Source organism: Nicotiana tabacum, chromosome 12 (genome assembly GCF_000715075.1).
Source record: "Nicotiana tabacum cultivar K326 chromosome 12, ASM71507v2, whole genome shotgun sequence".
Classification (NCBI taxonomy): domain Eukaryota; kingdom Viridiplantae; phylum Streptophyta; class Magnoliopsida; order Solanales; family Solanaceae; genus Nicotiana; species Nicotiana tabacum.
The window spans coordinates 59792059-59809177 of NC_134091.1; the positions used below are offsets into that span (position 1 = coordinate 59792059).

The window sequence follows — 17119 nt, forward strand, 5'->3', positions numbered from 1 at the left end:
TAATATGAATATAAATTTCAATGCTAGAAACCATGATTCAGCTTGTCATAACTAGATTAAATTTGACCTTCTTTTGAAATTGTTGATGTGCTAGATTCGGTCATCACTATACCTAATCACAAAATATACGGTCATCTTGGGTTCCATACTTAAGTTGAAAAGCATGTTTGAGCTTTGTCGAGATACTTGAACAATATGGTTCTTTATGTTTATTGAATTATTTATTGGTTCGACTGCTGTGATTGATGTTCATGTGGTGTATTTGCTTAACCACTCTTCTTGATGTTATTCATGCTTTCTACCTTGCTTGTCATTGATATACATGTGCTTGGTGAGGAAGAGTGTAAAGTACGAAGGGTGATGCTATGCCATTACATATACATTATCATGTAAGGAAGAGAATAAAGTACGAGGGTGATGTCATGCCATTGCATATACATTATCATGTGAGGAAGGGTGTAAAGCACGAAGAGTGATATCGTGCCATTTCATATACATTATTACGCACAAAGGATAATGATGTGCAATTGTTTTACATTATCATGTAAGGAAGAGTGTAAAGCACGAAGGGTGATGTTGTGCCATTGCATATACATTATTATGTGAGAAAGAGAATAAATCAGGAAGGGTGATGTCGTGCCATTGCATATACATTTATATCTTCATTCCAAGTTCTCATCAGTGCATCTATTGCTTATGTGACTTGTTGTTGTTGTCACGTCTTTGCCTCCTACCTTAATTTTTATTGTTCTATCCACATTTTCTATCTGTTTATCTGGTCACAATTATGCTTTCCGTCTTGTTTGTTATATTTACATCTTTGATTTTCCTCGTTTGTTGTACTCTCATCTAAACCTTCTACTTTGCTAGATAGTGAAATTTATGTTCTCCTACCTTAATTGCTATCATTACTTCTGTGCTTCACATCCTATCGGTTACCATTGTCTATACACTCTGCCTTGTTCGATATTTCTACATGTGTATTTTCTACTTCGTTGTTACTATTATTGGTATTTTCTTTACCTGATTGATACTGTTATACATATGCTTGGTGACGATGCGATAAATGCACGAAGGGTATTGTCGTGCCAATTGATTTGACATACATTCATATATTTGGTGAGGATGCGATAAATTCAAGAAGGGTGTTGCCGCGCCATTTGTCTTGATATCTTGAAGACATTCCTCATACTTTGAAGATTCGTGGATTTACTTTGTTGTTTGGTGGTTATTGCTTTAAGAAAATAATTGGTTGAGAAAAGTGACCGTGATTTTGTTTAGTAATTATTTACTGCTTCGCATATTTGTTCTTGTACTCTTCTTTGTTATTTCTAGTATTGTTTCTATTGCAAATCTAACTGAACAAGTTATATAAGTGACTATCTTCTGACTTAATAAAACCTCGCCACTACTTCACCGAGGTTAGTCAAGATACTTACTGAGTACATGGAGTCGGTTGTACTCATACTACACTTCTGTACCTTACATGCAAATATTCGATGAGGGGAAGCTACAGAGTTCGGGGGCCTAGCATTGAAGACATATTAGCACTCCAGATATAAGCTACCAGTTGTTCATGGTAGTTTAGAATTTATATTTTTGTTTATATAAATTTCAAATAGATGATGTATCTTTCCTTAAACTAAAATTGTAATCTTATTCGTAGTCGCTCATGACTTGTACTACCAATCCTTTGGAAGTTGTACCGAAGTTTCGTTATTTTATTCTTGTTCTTATTGATCTTTCACTTGAGTTACCTTATTCTATGTTAGGCTTACCTAGAACTAGGTTAGGTCGTGACAGAGACGCATACATTTCATTTTCCTACCGATGAGGCCACCATCACGCTACAAGACGTGGAGATTTTATTTGTATTGCCCGTTGACGGTCTTGCTATACACTACCTACCTACAATTAGGGAGTATAGGAGGCTTGACTATCTAGAGATGCTGGTGAAGCTCACTGGATTCCGACCGGTTGAGGAGACTGCGATTAGTGGACTTTGCCGATTATAGTTATTGCATGTTAGGCAGCACCTAAAGGCGCTGCACGAGCAGATCACGGATGAGACACCAGTGAAGGGTGTTGAGGGCAGTCTAGGTTGTTGCTGTTGAAGATATTTGGCAGCATTCCTTTCCGACCACCTCAGGGAACCTTGTGAGCCTACATTTCTTGTCTTATCTGGAGCGGTTAGATGATTTACCCATGTATGGGGCGGTGCCGTTCTAGCGTACATGTATAGGCAGCTATGCAGGGTATTATTGGGTAGCGTGAGGGACGTTGCTGCATTCATCCCGCTTCTACAGGTGATAATATTATCACTTCTTTTCATATATATCATACATATAGTAAAACTACTCAGTTTTACGTCCACAATCAGTATTAGGTTTGGGCTTGGGAGAGATTCTTGAAGATACAGCCCCCTCCTCAACCACTAGCTCCAGATAAACCACTTCCGCTGCTTCTACTCCATGCTAGGAGGTGGGCATATAGGAGAGACCGCACCTGTGACGTTGAGACTAGACATCATCTCCTGCTCTACTGGGATATGTTGGATATTCTAGACGGTGATCAGGTAAATATTCAACTTAGTATGTTTGTTAATACATGATTTCTCTTGCGTTTACTTACTTTTCTTGCGTTTAATAAATAGTTTGTATGGAGGCCATATAGAGACGAGCTCATTGCTAGTTTTCCAGACTATAGCTCATGAGGTCGAGCCATGTGGCTTTCTTAGGTCCCATTGATATGTCTTGATATAGTTGAGCATCATCTGACGGGGAGAGTCATGCGCTAGTTTTACCGGCCACAATATATACCTGCTCATCCTAGTTAGCATGCCACACATTATGAGCGGAATGATCGGAGTAGAGTTGACCACACGTACTTGGCCTAGCTCGAAGCCCGGATAGAGGACAGGGATCAGAGACTTTCATATTTCCTCTAGACCCTCCACATGACGGTGTTGATGGTGACCATGAGTACATGGTAAGGTATCGTCGTGTTACTCGCACTCTTATAGGTAATCCCGATCATCGGGAGGGTTCTTCGTACGTTCCATATGCCGGGAGGCACGAGGCACGGGTACGTTATTTGATATAATTACGTATAATATTAGATTTATTTATTTTGTTTAATTAATATTTTACATTATATGCATGTTATTTTCTTACACCGTATTCACTAGATGGGTCTGGAGATACATCAGCATTTAGGCGACGGAGCACCACTACTGCATTATTGGGGTCGTCAGGTTTCTGCACTTACTACTGTCGCATTCGTAGCTGCACAAGTGGATGCGCGGTTAGGTTTTGATACAGTGTATGTTCCGCCAGAGGATTACCATCATGGGCCAGACATGCCCCTAGCACGTGGTAGACGTGTTAGGCGTAGCACGAGAGGACGAGGTGGCCCGCGTGGCCCGTATGGTCTAAGCGGACATGTGGCCAGCAAGGGGGCGTTGAGGCACCCGTGGAGAATATTGGCAAGGGTTTGCCAGGTGATCATGGTGAGGCACACGATTTTGGTAATGATATGCCTACAGTTAGACTGTTGGCACTGAGGACTTCACAATTTAGCTAGCTGGCTACTTTATCGATCGCGGGCGCCGACATTACATCGTATGATTGGAATGCATACTTTCCTGATCTTCCAGGCAGATCGAGGGATGCAGAGGATCGTCCTGTGCAAGATGTGCACATCAGCAAGCGCTTGAGCTATGGATCTAATCATGTTAGTATCTTTTCCTATCAATGTTTAAAATGTCACTATTATAGTATTATTGTTTTGAAGAAAGATAATGTTTTTTCATCATGTTACGAAGGAAACATCACCTTCGGTGGAGACTGCACAACCTTTATCAAGTCCAGTCTACCTCGGAGTTCCCCTCGAGCATCGCGACGATGAGCTCGTGCAGCTGCCCACTGAGACGCATGTTTGGCTGTGCTAACATTATTTATAATTTATTTTACGTTAAATATTATTCAGTAATATCTAATATGTTTGTATATTGTTTTAGATTTTGCCATCACCTATCACGAAGATGGTAGACTATGATACTCGTCTGCTAGAGATGCAGGACCCTATTCAGGAGCCAACTGAGATGCAGGTTTGACTTTAAAAATAATTAATCTATTATATTATTGTTCTTATATATCATATAATAAAAACTACTTTATATTTTATAGCTTACTTGTGATGATCCGGTCTGTCATCTCATGAGTTACCGTTCCGTTTTTCCTCATTTCTACTTTTTTATGCTTCGTTATTCGTGTTTTGTAGTATCGGGTTGGCCGGATCGAGTCCGGAATGAGTTTGGTGAAGTTATGTAACTTGTCGGGGTGCTTGGTGTCGGATTCGGGAGAGTTTCGGAGTGGAATGGGACCCATAGTTCCTAAACTGGAAGTATAAGTCATAGGAATTGACCATAGTTTGATTTGTGTGAAGACGACTCAGGAATGGAGTTTTGATGGTTCCAATGTGATTTTGGTCTTAGGAGCGTGTTCGTATGTTGAATTGGAGGTTCGTAGGTTATTTCGACGTTAATTGGCGAAGGTTGGAAATTGGATGATTTTTGGAAAGTTTGTCCAGGAGTGGACTTTTTGATATAGGGGTCGGATTCCGATTCTGGAAGTTGGAGTAGGTCCATAATGTCAATTATGACTTGTGTGCAAAGTTTGAGGTCAATCGGACTTGATTTGATAGGTTTTAGCGTCGGATGTAGAAGTTTGAAGTTCTAAAGTTCCTTAGACTTGAATCGATGTGTAATTAGTGTTTTTAGCATTTTTTGATGTGATTTAAAGGCTCGATTAAGTCTGTGTAGTGTTTTAGGACTTATTGGTATACTCGAATAGGGTCCCGGGGGCCCCGAGTGTGATTCGAACTTGAATCCGGAACTTAATTGGACTTGGTGCATAGGTGAAGCATTGCTGTGTCTGGTGTAATCGCACCTGTGCATTTTGGGACGCAGGTGCGACACCGCAGAAGCGGCTTAGATTGCCTCGCTGAGACCGCAGATGCGGTCAGAGTCCCGCAGAAGCGGGCATTTGGATGCAGAAGTGATGCTGGCTTGGCCCAGCTGGGATCACAGGTGCGAGGTAAGGGCCACATCTGCGCGTCCACAGATGCAGAGGAAAGATTGCAGAAATGGATGGGATGGCCTGGGTTGTGGTCGCAGAAGTGGGAGGTTCGTCGCAGATGTGGGATGGAGAAAGTGGCCAGTGGTCACATGTGCGACGTGAGGGCCGCAGAAGCGGAGTCACTTCTACGGAAGGATGTTCGCAGAAGCGGACGAGAGCCTGGGAGGCCGATCCGCAGAAGCAGACGAGTTTGCACAGATGCGCACCCGCAGAAGCGGGATTTGGACCACAGAAGTGGTTGGCCAGTGTCAGTGACCTTCTGCAGATGTGGTTGGTCGACCGTAAAAGCGGCGCCGCAAAAGCGGCTAATTGAACTGCAAAACTTAAAGTTCTGGGCAGAATGGTATAAAATCGAGGGTTTGCCATTTTCTTCGTATTTTGAGAGATAAAGCTCGGATTGAGGCGAACGTTTGAGAGCTTTTCAGAGGAAACGTTTGGGTAAGGATTCTACACTCATTTATTATTAATATCCATCAATCTATCTATTATTTCTTCATTTAATTAAGGATTTGGGTTGAAAAATTTGGGAAAAATGGTGGGAGTTCTTAGACCGAAATTTTGGGAATTTAAAAGCAATTTGAGGTCGGATTTGAGTAATTTTGGTATGGGTGAAATGATATCGAATGCATGTTCGTATTTTGTGACTTTTACCCGATTTCGAGATGTGGTCCCGAGTCGACGTTTTGGGGCGATTTTCCGATTCTTTGCTAAAGTCGTAGATTTATTATTTAAATTAGTTTTTTGTAGTTGTATTTATAGTATGTAATTGCTTTTGGCTAGATTTGGGCCATTTGGAGTCGTAAAATCAAGGGAAAGGCATTATATTGACTGATTGAGCGAGATTTGAGGTAAGTGACTTGTCTAACCTTATGGGGGGGGGGGAGGGGGGAACTCCCCTTAGGTTTTGGTACTGTTATGATATTTGCAATGCGTGAAAGTGACGAGTGCGTACTCGGGTCAAATGTTGAAAAATCCGGTTCTTGTTGAGTAGTTTTCTTTTAATTCCTTAACTGAGTTGCTCTAGCCTATGTAGTCATCATGTTTAACCTAATGTCGCATGCCTACGTGTATTAACTCTTACGTGCCACTTGTGCAACATGCTTAGTTGAATTACCTGCTTCCTTGATCTTGTATTCGGTCTTTAATTGTATGATTCCTTATTGTAAACTCGTTGTTCCATATGTTATGAGTTATATATTTACTTTTGGGACTATGAGGCGGTATCACCCCTGTTGCATATTTACTTTTGGGACTACGATGCGGTACCTCGGGAGCTCCCCATGTTGTGTATTTAACCTTTCTGTAACTTCTCACTGTTTAAATTCCCCGCCATTTCATTATATTGTTATATCTACTACATTGTTTTCTTTTTATTCTAGTGGGGCCCTGACCTGACCTCGTCACTACTATCGAGGTTAGGCTTGGCACTTACTGGGTACCATTATGGTGTACTCATGCTACTCTTCTGTACATCTTTTTATGCAGATCCAGATTCTTCCTGCCAAGCCATATACCGGTGAGATAGTCGTGCGTGGAGACTTCAAGGTACATCTGCCAGTGTCCGCATACCTCGGAGTTTCCCTCTATTCTTATTATGTTGTTTTCTTCCTTATTTTCCTTAGACTCTGATGTATAGAGATACTTAGTATTTCTCTTTAGATCTTATGGCTTATTTCTACCAGGTTTTGGGAGTTGTAATTATTTGAATCACAGTTTTTATATATATTTCATATGTTGAGGCTTGAGTTCAGTTTATATTCTGTTATTCCGCACAAATGTTAGGCTTACCTAGTCATAGATACTAGGTGCCGTCACGACATCCCACAGAGGGAAATTTGGGTCATGACATAAAAAGGCAACAGGATGAGGATGATCTTGATAGCATAGCCGGTCGATAGGGTATACGCCTCAGGCCAACCAATGGAAAACATATACGCTGTGGGACACAATGATATTTAGCTTGCGTTGTATATATTATACTAAACAGTAATTTGGTGTAAATATTATTTTATATTTAATATTATTACCTTAGTGTTTTAATTTTTAGTATTATTGATTAATTAAATATTTGAACCACAAATAAAAATACAGATTAACATATATTAAAATACATAAAAAGGAACCACATAATACATGAAATCTAAAACATAAAATAAACAATACGCTTAAAGCAGCCACGTGTTCGTTTAGTCACTATCGCCTATTATTCTCTGCTTCAACCACTGAAATTTCTTTTGCAGCCGTTTATTTTCTTCTTCGGCTTCTTTCAGTTTCCCCTTCAATGCCTCTACTTCTTTTTCAGCGTTGTAACATTTTTCATCGAGTTTCCAGATCTTCATTCCGTACTCCCCGGTACGTTTTCAAAGGTTTAGTAAACATGATATTTAGTATTTTTGGTTAATGGGTTCATCATACCATTCTTCAAAACTATATTGATTTTTCTCCTATGAATAGTCATGATAACAAACGATTATCAGTATCATGTTATAAAATAAATATCTGAATAACCAACATAAATTTGCATATCAATAACTCACAATGTATTTACATATCAAACGTCTACGCCCTAAATTGCAAGTGGCCCAGTATGGCTTCAAAGTTGCACGTTTGCCGCAGTAACACCTAGGGACCTCATCGTTGCAGACATATTATATTGCTGGAACTTGAAATTTTATGGAAATTAAGATTAATGGTTGTTTAAACTGTAATAATTTTCCATGAAAGAAGTAACATGTGTGGGATTTTTAAAGGTAAGAATGGGTGGTTTTAGGTTCCATAACGCATATTGTACCTGCGTCATGTTGAACTAGTAAAGGAATCATTACGGTACAAGTGCGTACATGCCTTTTCAGTTGGACAAAACAAGGCGTGTATTTAATTTGTACTTTTTTCTAAACTGTTGCATAAGACATATTTTACATGCGCTATTTTGAACTAGTAAAGAAATTATTATGGTACAAGTGCGTGCAGGACTTTTCAGTTGGACAAAACAAGGCGTGCATTTAATTCGCACTTTTTTCTGAATTGTTGCATAACGCTAATGCATATTGTAAATGCGCCATGTTGAACTAGTAAAAGAATTATTATGGTACAAGTGCGTGCAGACCTTTTCAGTAGGACAAGAGAAGGCACGCATTTAATTTGTACTATTTTTCTGAACTGTCGCATAACGCATATTGTACGTGCGCCATGTTGAACTAGTAAAAGAATTATTACGGGACAAGTGCGTACATACCTTTTCAGATTGACAAGACAAGGCGTGCATTTGAATAGCGCATATTGTACATGCATCATGTTGAACTACCTTTATTTTTGTCTTAGATAAGTAGAACCAATTATTTTTTTAATTATTCATTTAACCAAGCCTTTCCAAAATGCCACTTACCTTTAATAAATGGTTTAAGAAGAGGCAAAAGGGTGAAGGTAGATTAGAAGATCCACATGGCACGGGTCAAAACACAATCGATCCCTTTCTTGAATAAAACATGTTAGGTTGCTATATTTATTTGGTGGATGATAAGTGATATTGTATTTTATGTCCCTTAGAAAATAAACCCACCAATATACATATATATCTACAAATTATAGTTCATTATATTAGGGGGGGGGAGGGGGGGGTATTTTGCAAAGCTTGAAGGTGTGCAAATTTGGGGTAAAAACCTATAATGGGTTCCCCTATACTCAATGAGGTGAGATTGTGAGGTATTATGTCGTTGGCATAGGCTAATTTTACCACAAGCTGTCACGACCCCAATTTTCCTTCGTAGGATGTCGTGACGGCACCTAGTCTCTAAGACTAGGTAAGCCTAACAACATGCAGAATATAACTGAAATAACCATTTAAGTATAAAAAATCCAACAACTAGTATAAAGAAAGTCTCCACAACTCAGTATATACATAATTTTTTCCAAAACACGACAAAATACAAGTCACAAACTCTATGAAGTAATACTGATTATCTCTATACAATAGTGTCTAATAAAGAACAAGAAAATAAATAATCTAGGAAGAGGGGGACTCCGAGGCTTACGGACGCTGGCAAGTATACCTTGAAGTCTCCACGCACAGACTCAAATCACTGATGCATGGACTGGTAGGAGGTACATGGATCTACACAAAAAGATGTGCAGAAGCGTAGCATGAGTACACCCCAACGGTACCCAGTAAGTACCGAGCCTAACCTTGTTAGAGTAGTGATGAGGTCAGGTCAAGTCCCTATTGAAATAAATAAAAAGACTGAACAAGTATAAGGCAGTGTAATAATGACATTAATGAAATTGAAACAACGATAGAATATCAAATTTAGCTACACGGAAACTAAAGTAATTAGTGCAACACAAAGAAAAACAAATGATAATGTGCTAAGGAAACAACAACCAAAGACAAGTGCAACCATGAAGAAATACCAACTAGAGCCACTACCGAGGTATCGCCTCGTAGTCTCAAATCACAAGAATAAGTCACAATCTTTCCTTATATCACCGCAGAAGCCTTTACATTTAGTTTTTAAAATTATTTTTTTCGAAATAGCATCCCGCATTTTAGCCCACCTTATCACACCGCATGACTTCTAGTAGTTCCCCTACTAGACACGTGTATCAAGCCCACTTTATCTCACCGCATGCGTTTCTACCCCAAAACCTTATACTACCGCATGTGTATCAATATCACAACATGTCACAAATCGCACCTCAAGTACCCAATACCACAACTTGCCATAGAAACCATACGATAACAATATTTTCACATTAAAGAGCCCATGGCTCAACCACAAGGTACACAAGAGTCTCAACAATAACAACTGGAATGAACAACTCAACAGAATGGTATTTCATAACTTAACACTTTGCCTCAATGTCAATTTCAACAACAAGATATTCCACGATTTAACAACTTCAAGCAAAAAGTTCAACAATTAAGTAATGAATACAAAATAAAAGAAACAAGAACTTCAACTAAACATGTAGGGCAACTAGCATGTAAGAGTGTAAGACAAGTAGACATGTGAAAATAGACTAATAATGATGAATATAATATGTTAAAATAACTCAATTAAGGCATGAAAGGAATCTACATAGCTAAAACCGGTAATTTCTACATTTAGCCCGTGTACACACTCGTCACCTTGCGTACACGGCTTCCACGCATCACAATTATCACAAACTACACCAATCCTAAGGGATAATTCTCCCACACAAGGTTAGGCAAGTCACTTACCTCAAATCACGCTAAATCAATCCACTAGTAGGCCTTTTCCTCGATTATCCAACTCCGAATGGCTCGAATCTAGCAAAAATAATTTCATACTATAATTATAAATTATAGGAAACTAATTCGAACAATAAAATTATGATTTTTGCAAAGAAATAAAAAGTCAACTCAAAAAGTCAACCTGGGCCCGTATCTCGAAACCCGACCAAAATTATAAAATCCGAATACCCATTCGATAACGAGTTTGACCATACAAGAATTACCCAAATCTGACCTCAAATCGCCTTTCAAATCCCCAAATTTTAGCCTAAGGAGTTTCAGAAATGTTTTCCCAAATTTCCAACTCAAATCACTAATTAGATGATAAAAACAATAATAGATTCATGTAATTTAACCAAAACCGAGTTAGAAATTCTTACCCCAATAATCTCTCTGAAAATCTCCCGAAAATCTACCTCACACCGAGCTCTCTAAATCCAAATTATGAAATATGAGATAGAACCCTCGTTTTGAAATTTAAGTCTGATGCCCAGTAATTTCTTCTTCGCGAATGCGGAAAATGCCTCGCGTTCGCGAAGCAGAAAAATGCTGCTGCCCAAATTTCCTCTTACGCGAATGCGAGAACCCACTCGCTAATGCGATAACCAAAGCTCCCAAGCTTCACGATCGTGAAGCCTCACTCGCGAACTCGTAGACGACCCGCGCGAGGTCCCCCCAGCCTGCTTTTCCTCTTCGCCAATGTGGCTCCATGTTCGCGATCGTAGTGCACAACTCCCTGACCCTTCGCGAATGCGAAAGGTAAATCTCCATATATCCCTGAAGACTCTACGCGAATGCGAAAACACCTTCCCGAACTCGTAGAAGGAAACCAGACCTGTAGAGAAACCAGAACTTCAGCAATCCTTAAGGTTCCGAAATGCGCCGAACATGGTCTGAATTACACCCGAGGCCCACGGGACCTTAACTAAACATACAAATAGGTCCTAAAATATCATACGAACATGCTCGAAGTGTCAAATCAAATCAAACAACACTAGCGTCATGAATCGCACATCGATTCAAGCCTAAGAAATTTATGAACTTCCGAATTCCAAAGCTTATGCCGATTCATACCAAAACAACTCCGATTGACTTCTAATTTTGCACACAAGTCATAATTGACATTGCGGACCTATTCCAACTTTCAGAATCGGGATCCGAAACAATAAAGTAAACTCTCGGTGAAACTTTCCAAAACTTCAATTTTCGCCAATTCACGCCAAAACGACCTACGGACCTCCAAATCAACATCCAGACACGCTCCTAAGTCCAAATCACCATACAGAGCTATTGGAACCGTCAAAACTTCATTCCGGAGTCATCTATACAAAAGTCAAACTACGGTCAACTCTTTCAACTTAAAGCTCCAACTTAGAGACTATGTGTCCCATTTCACTCCAAAACTCACCCGAAACCAAAACCAAACACCCCGGCAAGTCACATAATCATGATACAACATCGAGGAGGCAATAAATAGGGGATCAAGGCTAAAATACTTAAAATAACCGATCGAGTCGTTACACAAGCATTGTCTGCATTGTTCCAAACTTCCACACACAGAGACGAACCGGAAGTTGTTCGGCATTTGATGAAGGATATTTTAGAAATGGAAAAGGCAATATCTATTCATCATGCACTGGATGATCTTAACTACCTCCAAGGGACTGATGGTCAGCATTGGACTTTATTAGAGAATAAAAAATTGCATAGAGATCTTGATTATCCTATTTTCCCAACAGTTGTGGAGTGAGAGGGCCTACCAAAATATTAAATGCAGACGTTGGACATTAGAATGTCTTATTGTTGTAGAAATCAAGCAAGTGGTCCTATTGATGATAGTGATAAAACACGACAAATGTGTGATAATTGGGGGCTATATTATGATGCCATGGGTCCGGATGGATGGAACAAGAGGGCGACAAAGAAGGCGAAGAAAATGACAATGAAGACCTAAAAGAAATTAACTATGAATTTGTGCCCGACAGTGACAATAATGACGAATGAAAATTGTCTTATTTTTTTAATTTTATATGTTATGTTTTCTATTGAATTCTTAATGCTAAGTGTCAATTATAGTTAACACTATTGAATATATAATTTTATTTTATTGATTGCAAACACACCATTACAGACACTTGTTCCTACTAAACGCGCTGCTAAAAACACTAATAATATGCCTGATAGTTGTCAATGTTGGATGAACTGCCACCATGAGCTGAATTGCCACCGCCAAACCAACTGTTGGATATGTACGTCGATTGTGTCCTGTTTGGAAACATAGACCATATTTACGCGCGTATAAAGTATCCCCAATATCTATTTAGTCTCGTATCCGCGTTCTTTTCTGCACTCCTATGTGACACAAAAATGCCTTGTTACAAACCATTGCAAATGGTTCCGGCAGCCAATAAAACTCGGAACCCAAAGGTTGGAAGTGCCCGCTATAGTTGTTTGCGTATGCAGCCAACTATATTATCTATCAACATACCTCATTGCTGCAAACCCAGTATATTGAAAGCCTTCATGGCATGAGAGCATGACATGTGATAAATTATCTATTTATCCCATGAACATAATCGAGTGCTCTCATTGATGGTGTGGGTATTATTACCGCGACCTCAATGCTAATTGGTTCAAACTTCAAAAATATTTCGGTCACTGCATTATTACAAATATGTATGCCGATGTGATCTCTTCTTATAACGCTATCGGTTTTGGCATAATTTGAACACCTCTTCAACCAAGGAGGATGCACTTCGAAATCTATCAAAAAACCTCCCCTCCAGCTGTTTGAATAACATCTGCACTATGGCAGTGACTGGCAGTCCACGAGCTGACTTCAATAACCCATTGGAAGACTGAGATATTTGTAGTGAAAATTCCTTATCTCCTGCCACCATCCTTATGCATAGTCCATTTCTCAATCTCAAGATCCCTCAACGAAATATAAGCTACATCGTCTTCCTTCATAATCAATTCCACTCGCATCAAGAATTTCCTCTCTTGATGCTCTGTTGCAGTCTTCCACATTAGATCATGAAACATCTCATTCAGATAAGCCCATTGGAGGTTGGCCTTCAAATACCTAACATAGTAATAATGGTAGCCGTACGGCTCCTTCCATTCATCAAAAGCACACACAAAACCTAAAATCCCAGTGTTACACCCCATATTTTCGTACGTAAGAGTACGTCGTAAGTCAATTGATGTAAGCTCAGAAATGAGATCATCTTTGAAAGTACATAAAGTATGCTAATCATATTACCTTGAAGATTACAAATATTTAAGATCATGAACAACAAGTACCAAGAGGTTTGGAAGGCTTAGAAGCTAAACGAATTGAAGAAAATAAGTTTCTTCGAAAGTCGACAAGTTGGGAATGTTATAACATGTACTTTTGGGGTGAGACTAGGAAGCTTAACATGATAAGGAGGTTATTTTATGAGTTATTTTAGTCGTATGATAGTCGTGTATTATAGTTTATAAGTCAAGCGAGTTGTGGAACAAAAGTTGGCAAAGGTTATCACAAGTTACATTCATAATGTGCTTAAAAATTAGGCCAAATGTAGCTGAGATTTTCTCCCACTATACTTGGAATAACGGGATGACCCACCTACAAAATTAAAGACTACGAGTTTAGTTTCTAACTCACTAAAACGTTTATCGATATTTGCATTTTTTGCGAGATCGCAGACTGCATAGGTGACAAGTAGGTATGTCACCTACTTGCTTAAACAAAAGGACCAAATATGTACAAAAAGGGGCTAGTTGAGGTCGGCCAAAGAGCCCTTTTAAGGGCTGATTTACTTCATATATTCCACTAGTCATAGAGCCAAAAATCAGAGATAAACCCCTGCAAACATCTCCCAAAATTTCAACACAAAACCCTAAATGGTTTTCTCTTCTTTTCAAGTTCTAGTTAGAGGAAAACCTAAGGGTTGAAGAACCAAGTTAGGATATGATATATTCACCAAATAAGGTAAGTATACTGACCTCTTTCATCCATTTTTTCTGCTGGAAAAGTATAGAAATTCGTTCTATAATTGTATGAATTCATTGGACGATGATTGGAAGTCGTGAGTTCGAGTTATTCAACTTATAGTGGACTGTTTTGTGGGTTGTTTCATGTTGTTGTTGGGTTGTCTATTTTGCTACAGTGTTATGGAGTTTGGGAGGAGAAAGGGTGTGGAGAAACACTACATAATGGCGGAGTGGTGGTCTGGTCGTTCATCGTAACATTTTTATTTTGTTTGACACTACTATGGTTGTCGCTTTGTGTATGAAGTGATTGGGGGTGTGTTGGGCTGTTTTGTGGTATTTTGTGATGGATATAAGGTTGGAAAATGATGTATATATGTTATTATTGTTGTGTTCTTGTGTTTTTGGTGTTATCTCGAATTGGGAGGAAGTAAAGATTATAATGAAGATATTACCCGTTTTAATACAAAATAAACTTGTTGTTCGTTGTGCGATAGTTGTACCTTTCGTAACTTAATGATAGTATTATTATCATTGTTGTAGATTAAGGTGCGACGAGACAAGTTCAGCATGTTTATTAGACAGATTGTGATAAGGTATGTTAAGGCTAAACCTTTCCTTCATTTTGACATGATCCAGTAACTACATGTGTTTGATGACGAGACATAAAGAGAAGTTCGTATTCCTGAATTTATGTACATTATCCTAGTCTTGTAAGTTACAATATTGTCTCTCATCGGGACTTTATATTCAGTTAAGTATTGTCTTCTTTCAGTCAAGAGAGCAGAGAGTCTATATATATACAGTATTACTGTATTTCCACCACCACCGAGCTATAATAGGTGGGTAGGCTCCTATTGAGCAACCTATGATCAGATGATAAGTTATATACCGAGCCTACTGTGGCCGAGCGCCTATGGGCGAGCCCAAAATGGCTGAGATACAGATCCTAGTATGGCTGAGCGCCTATGAACAAGCCTACCATGGCAAAGAAGTTACACGTACCGAGCCTTATAGGGGCGAACAACTATTTTACTTACTATATTAAGAGGGTTGAGTTAGTATCAGCAGGTAAGCATATCTTCAGATTATCTTTAACTCCCAGCTACTTTCAGTTATTATATTATCAGTTCAGTTTTAGCTTTCAGTTATTCTGTTGCCTTACATACTTGGTACATTATTTCGTACCGACGTCCCTTTTGCCGGAGACACTACATTTCATGCCTGCAGGTCCTGATAGATAGCTGGATAGACCTTTCCAGTAGACAGAGTCAAACATCAGCTTGGTTGGTAAGCTACACTTCCTCGGAGTTTCCAGGGTTTAGAACTTGGAGTCCATTTTATATATACATGTTTGATGGGTAGGTCGAGACCCTGTCCCAACCATGATACTGTTCAGTTATCTCTAGAGGCTTGTAGACGAGTCCTGTATATTTCGTATATCAGTATTGTGGCCTTGCCAACTCTATGTGCGTGTTAGCTTCATATTGCTGGTTGTAGACATTCATAGTGGCCTCGTCGGCCTTGATTGGTATTGTCAGCTCGCAGGTAGGCCTCGTCGGCCTAAGTTGAGGGTTACCCCTCCAGAGTTCATAATTACAAAGTAGTACGCTCGGGCCAAATATGGTACCGCATGCCGGCCACGCCTCCCCAGATTTGGGTCGTGACACCCAGCGTACCGATCATATATTAGACAAATACATGAACATTGTCTGATAACGTGCTCCTTCAAATGGTTTAAAAATCATGTCCAAGTCTCTTGACTTTCGTTAGCATAAATAGAAAAGGCAAGGGAAAATATTTGGCTATTAGCATCTACTCCAATGACAATCAACATCTTTATATCGTACTTTTCGTACACAGGTATGCCGTCTATGGATATTCTTGGCCGGCAATGAACAAAACCATCAATGGATAGTTTAAATGCCCAAAACACATATCTGAATATTTTTGTGGAATGTCAGAATGCTAGTCGTGCTTCTATTCAACAACAGTCCCGGAATTAAAGTATTGCAAAGCAGCCATGTACCTCGGTAGAACCACAAATGACTTATTCCAGTTGGCATTAACAATATCAAACACACGTTTACGCCCGAGAAGTGCCTTTCTTTTAATAATGGTACACCAACATACATGCACAACTGATGTTATGCACTCTTTTACCTTGTACCTTATGGTCGATTCAATGTGTGGAATCAAGACAAGGGAAATCAAATCAACGTTTAAGTTAAAAAGATTCCCATTGAATATGTCCATATTTCAATTATGCTTGCCAATGTATTTTCCCACAACCCACATATTAGTTTTCAATTTTCTCCCACGCACCCTTACAACCTTGGTCCCATCTGCAACAAATGACCTTATATGTTTTTTAGATGACTCAACAACCTCGATCTCACATAAGTTTTTTATGCTGTAAATTCGCACAGCCCTGCTGAGGTAAGAGTTGTCACTGAAAAGCATATTTTTACAGAGCTCTGTTGGTCTACTTTCATCCCATATTGCTATACGAATATCATCAAGATTCCTTGTGAGGGCATCCACATCCGGCATACTTGGCAAGTGATCAAGGTAGGGAATCTCCCTTAAATGAAAGGGCACACACAACTCGTACACTGGTGGTTAATGGTAGGTGGAGTCTGCATATACTGAGCATGCTGAGTGATGGCATCATGCACCATCATCAAATTTGGTTGCTCATTGTCACTCTCACATGTGAAATATGGTTCCTCATCATCACTCTCATCAAGGA

General features: G+C 39.3%; 1 protein-coding gene across 1 annotated transcript; it reads right to left on the minus strand.

Moving 5' to 3' along the window:
• Positions 1-16111: 16111 nt before the first annotated feature.
• On the minus strand, positions 16112-16623 carry LOC142167182 (uncharacterized). Its single transcript, XM_075227342.1, has 2 exons — positions 16397-16623; positions 16112-16307 (listed from the first exon to the last, which is right to left on the minus strand). Exons 1-2 carry the CDS (start codon positions 16621-16623, stop codon positions 16112-16114), a joined length of 423 nt encoding a protein of 140 aa, XP_075083443.1.
• Between the last annotated feature and the right edge of the window lie 496 nt (positions 16624-17119).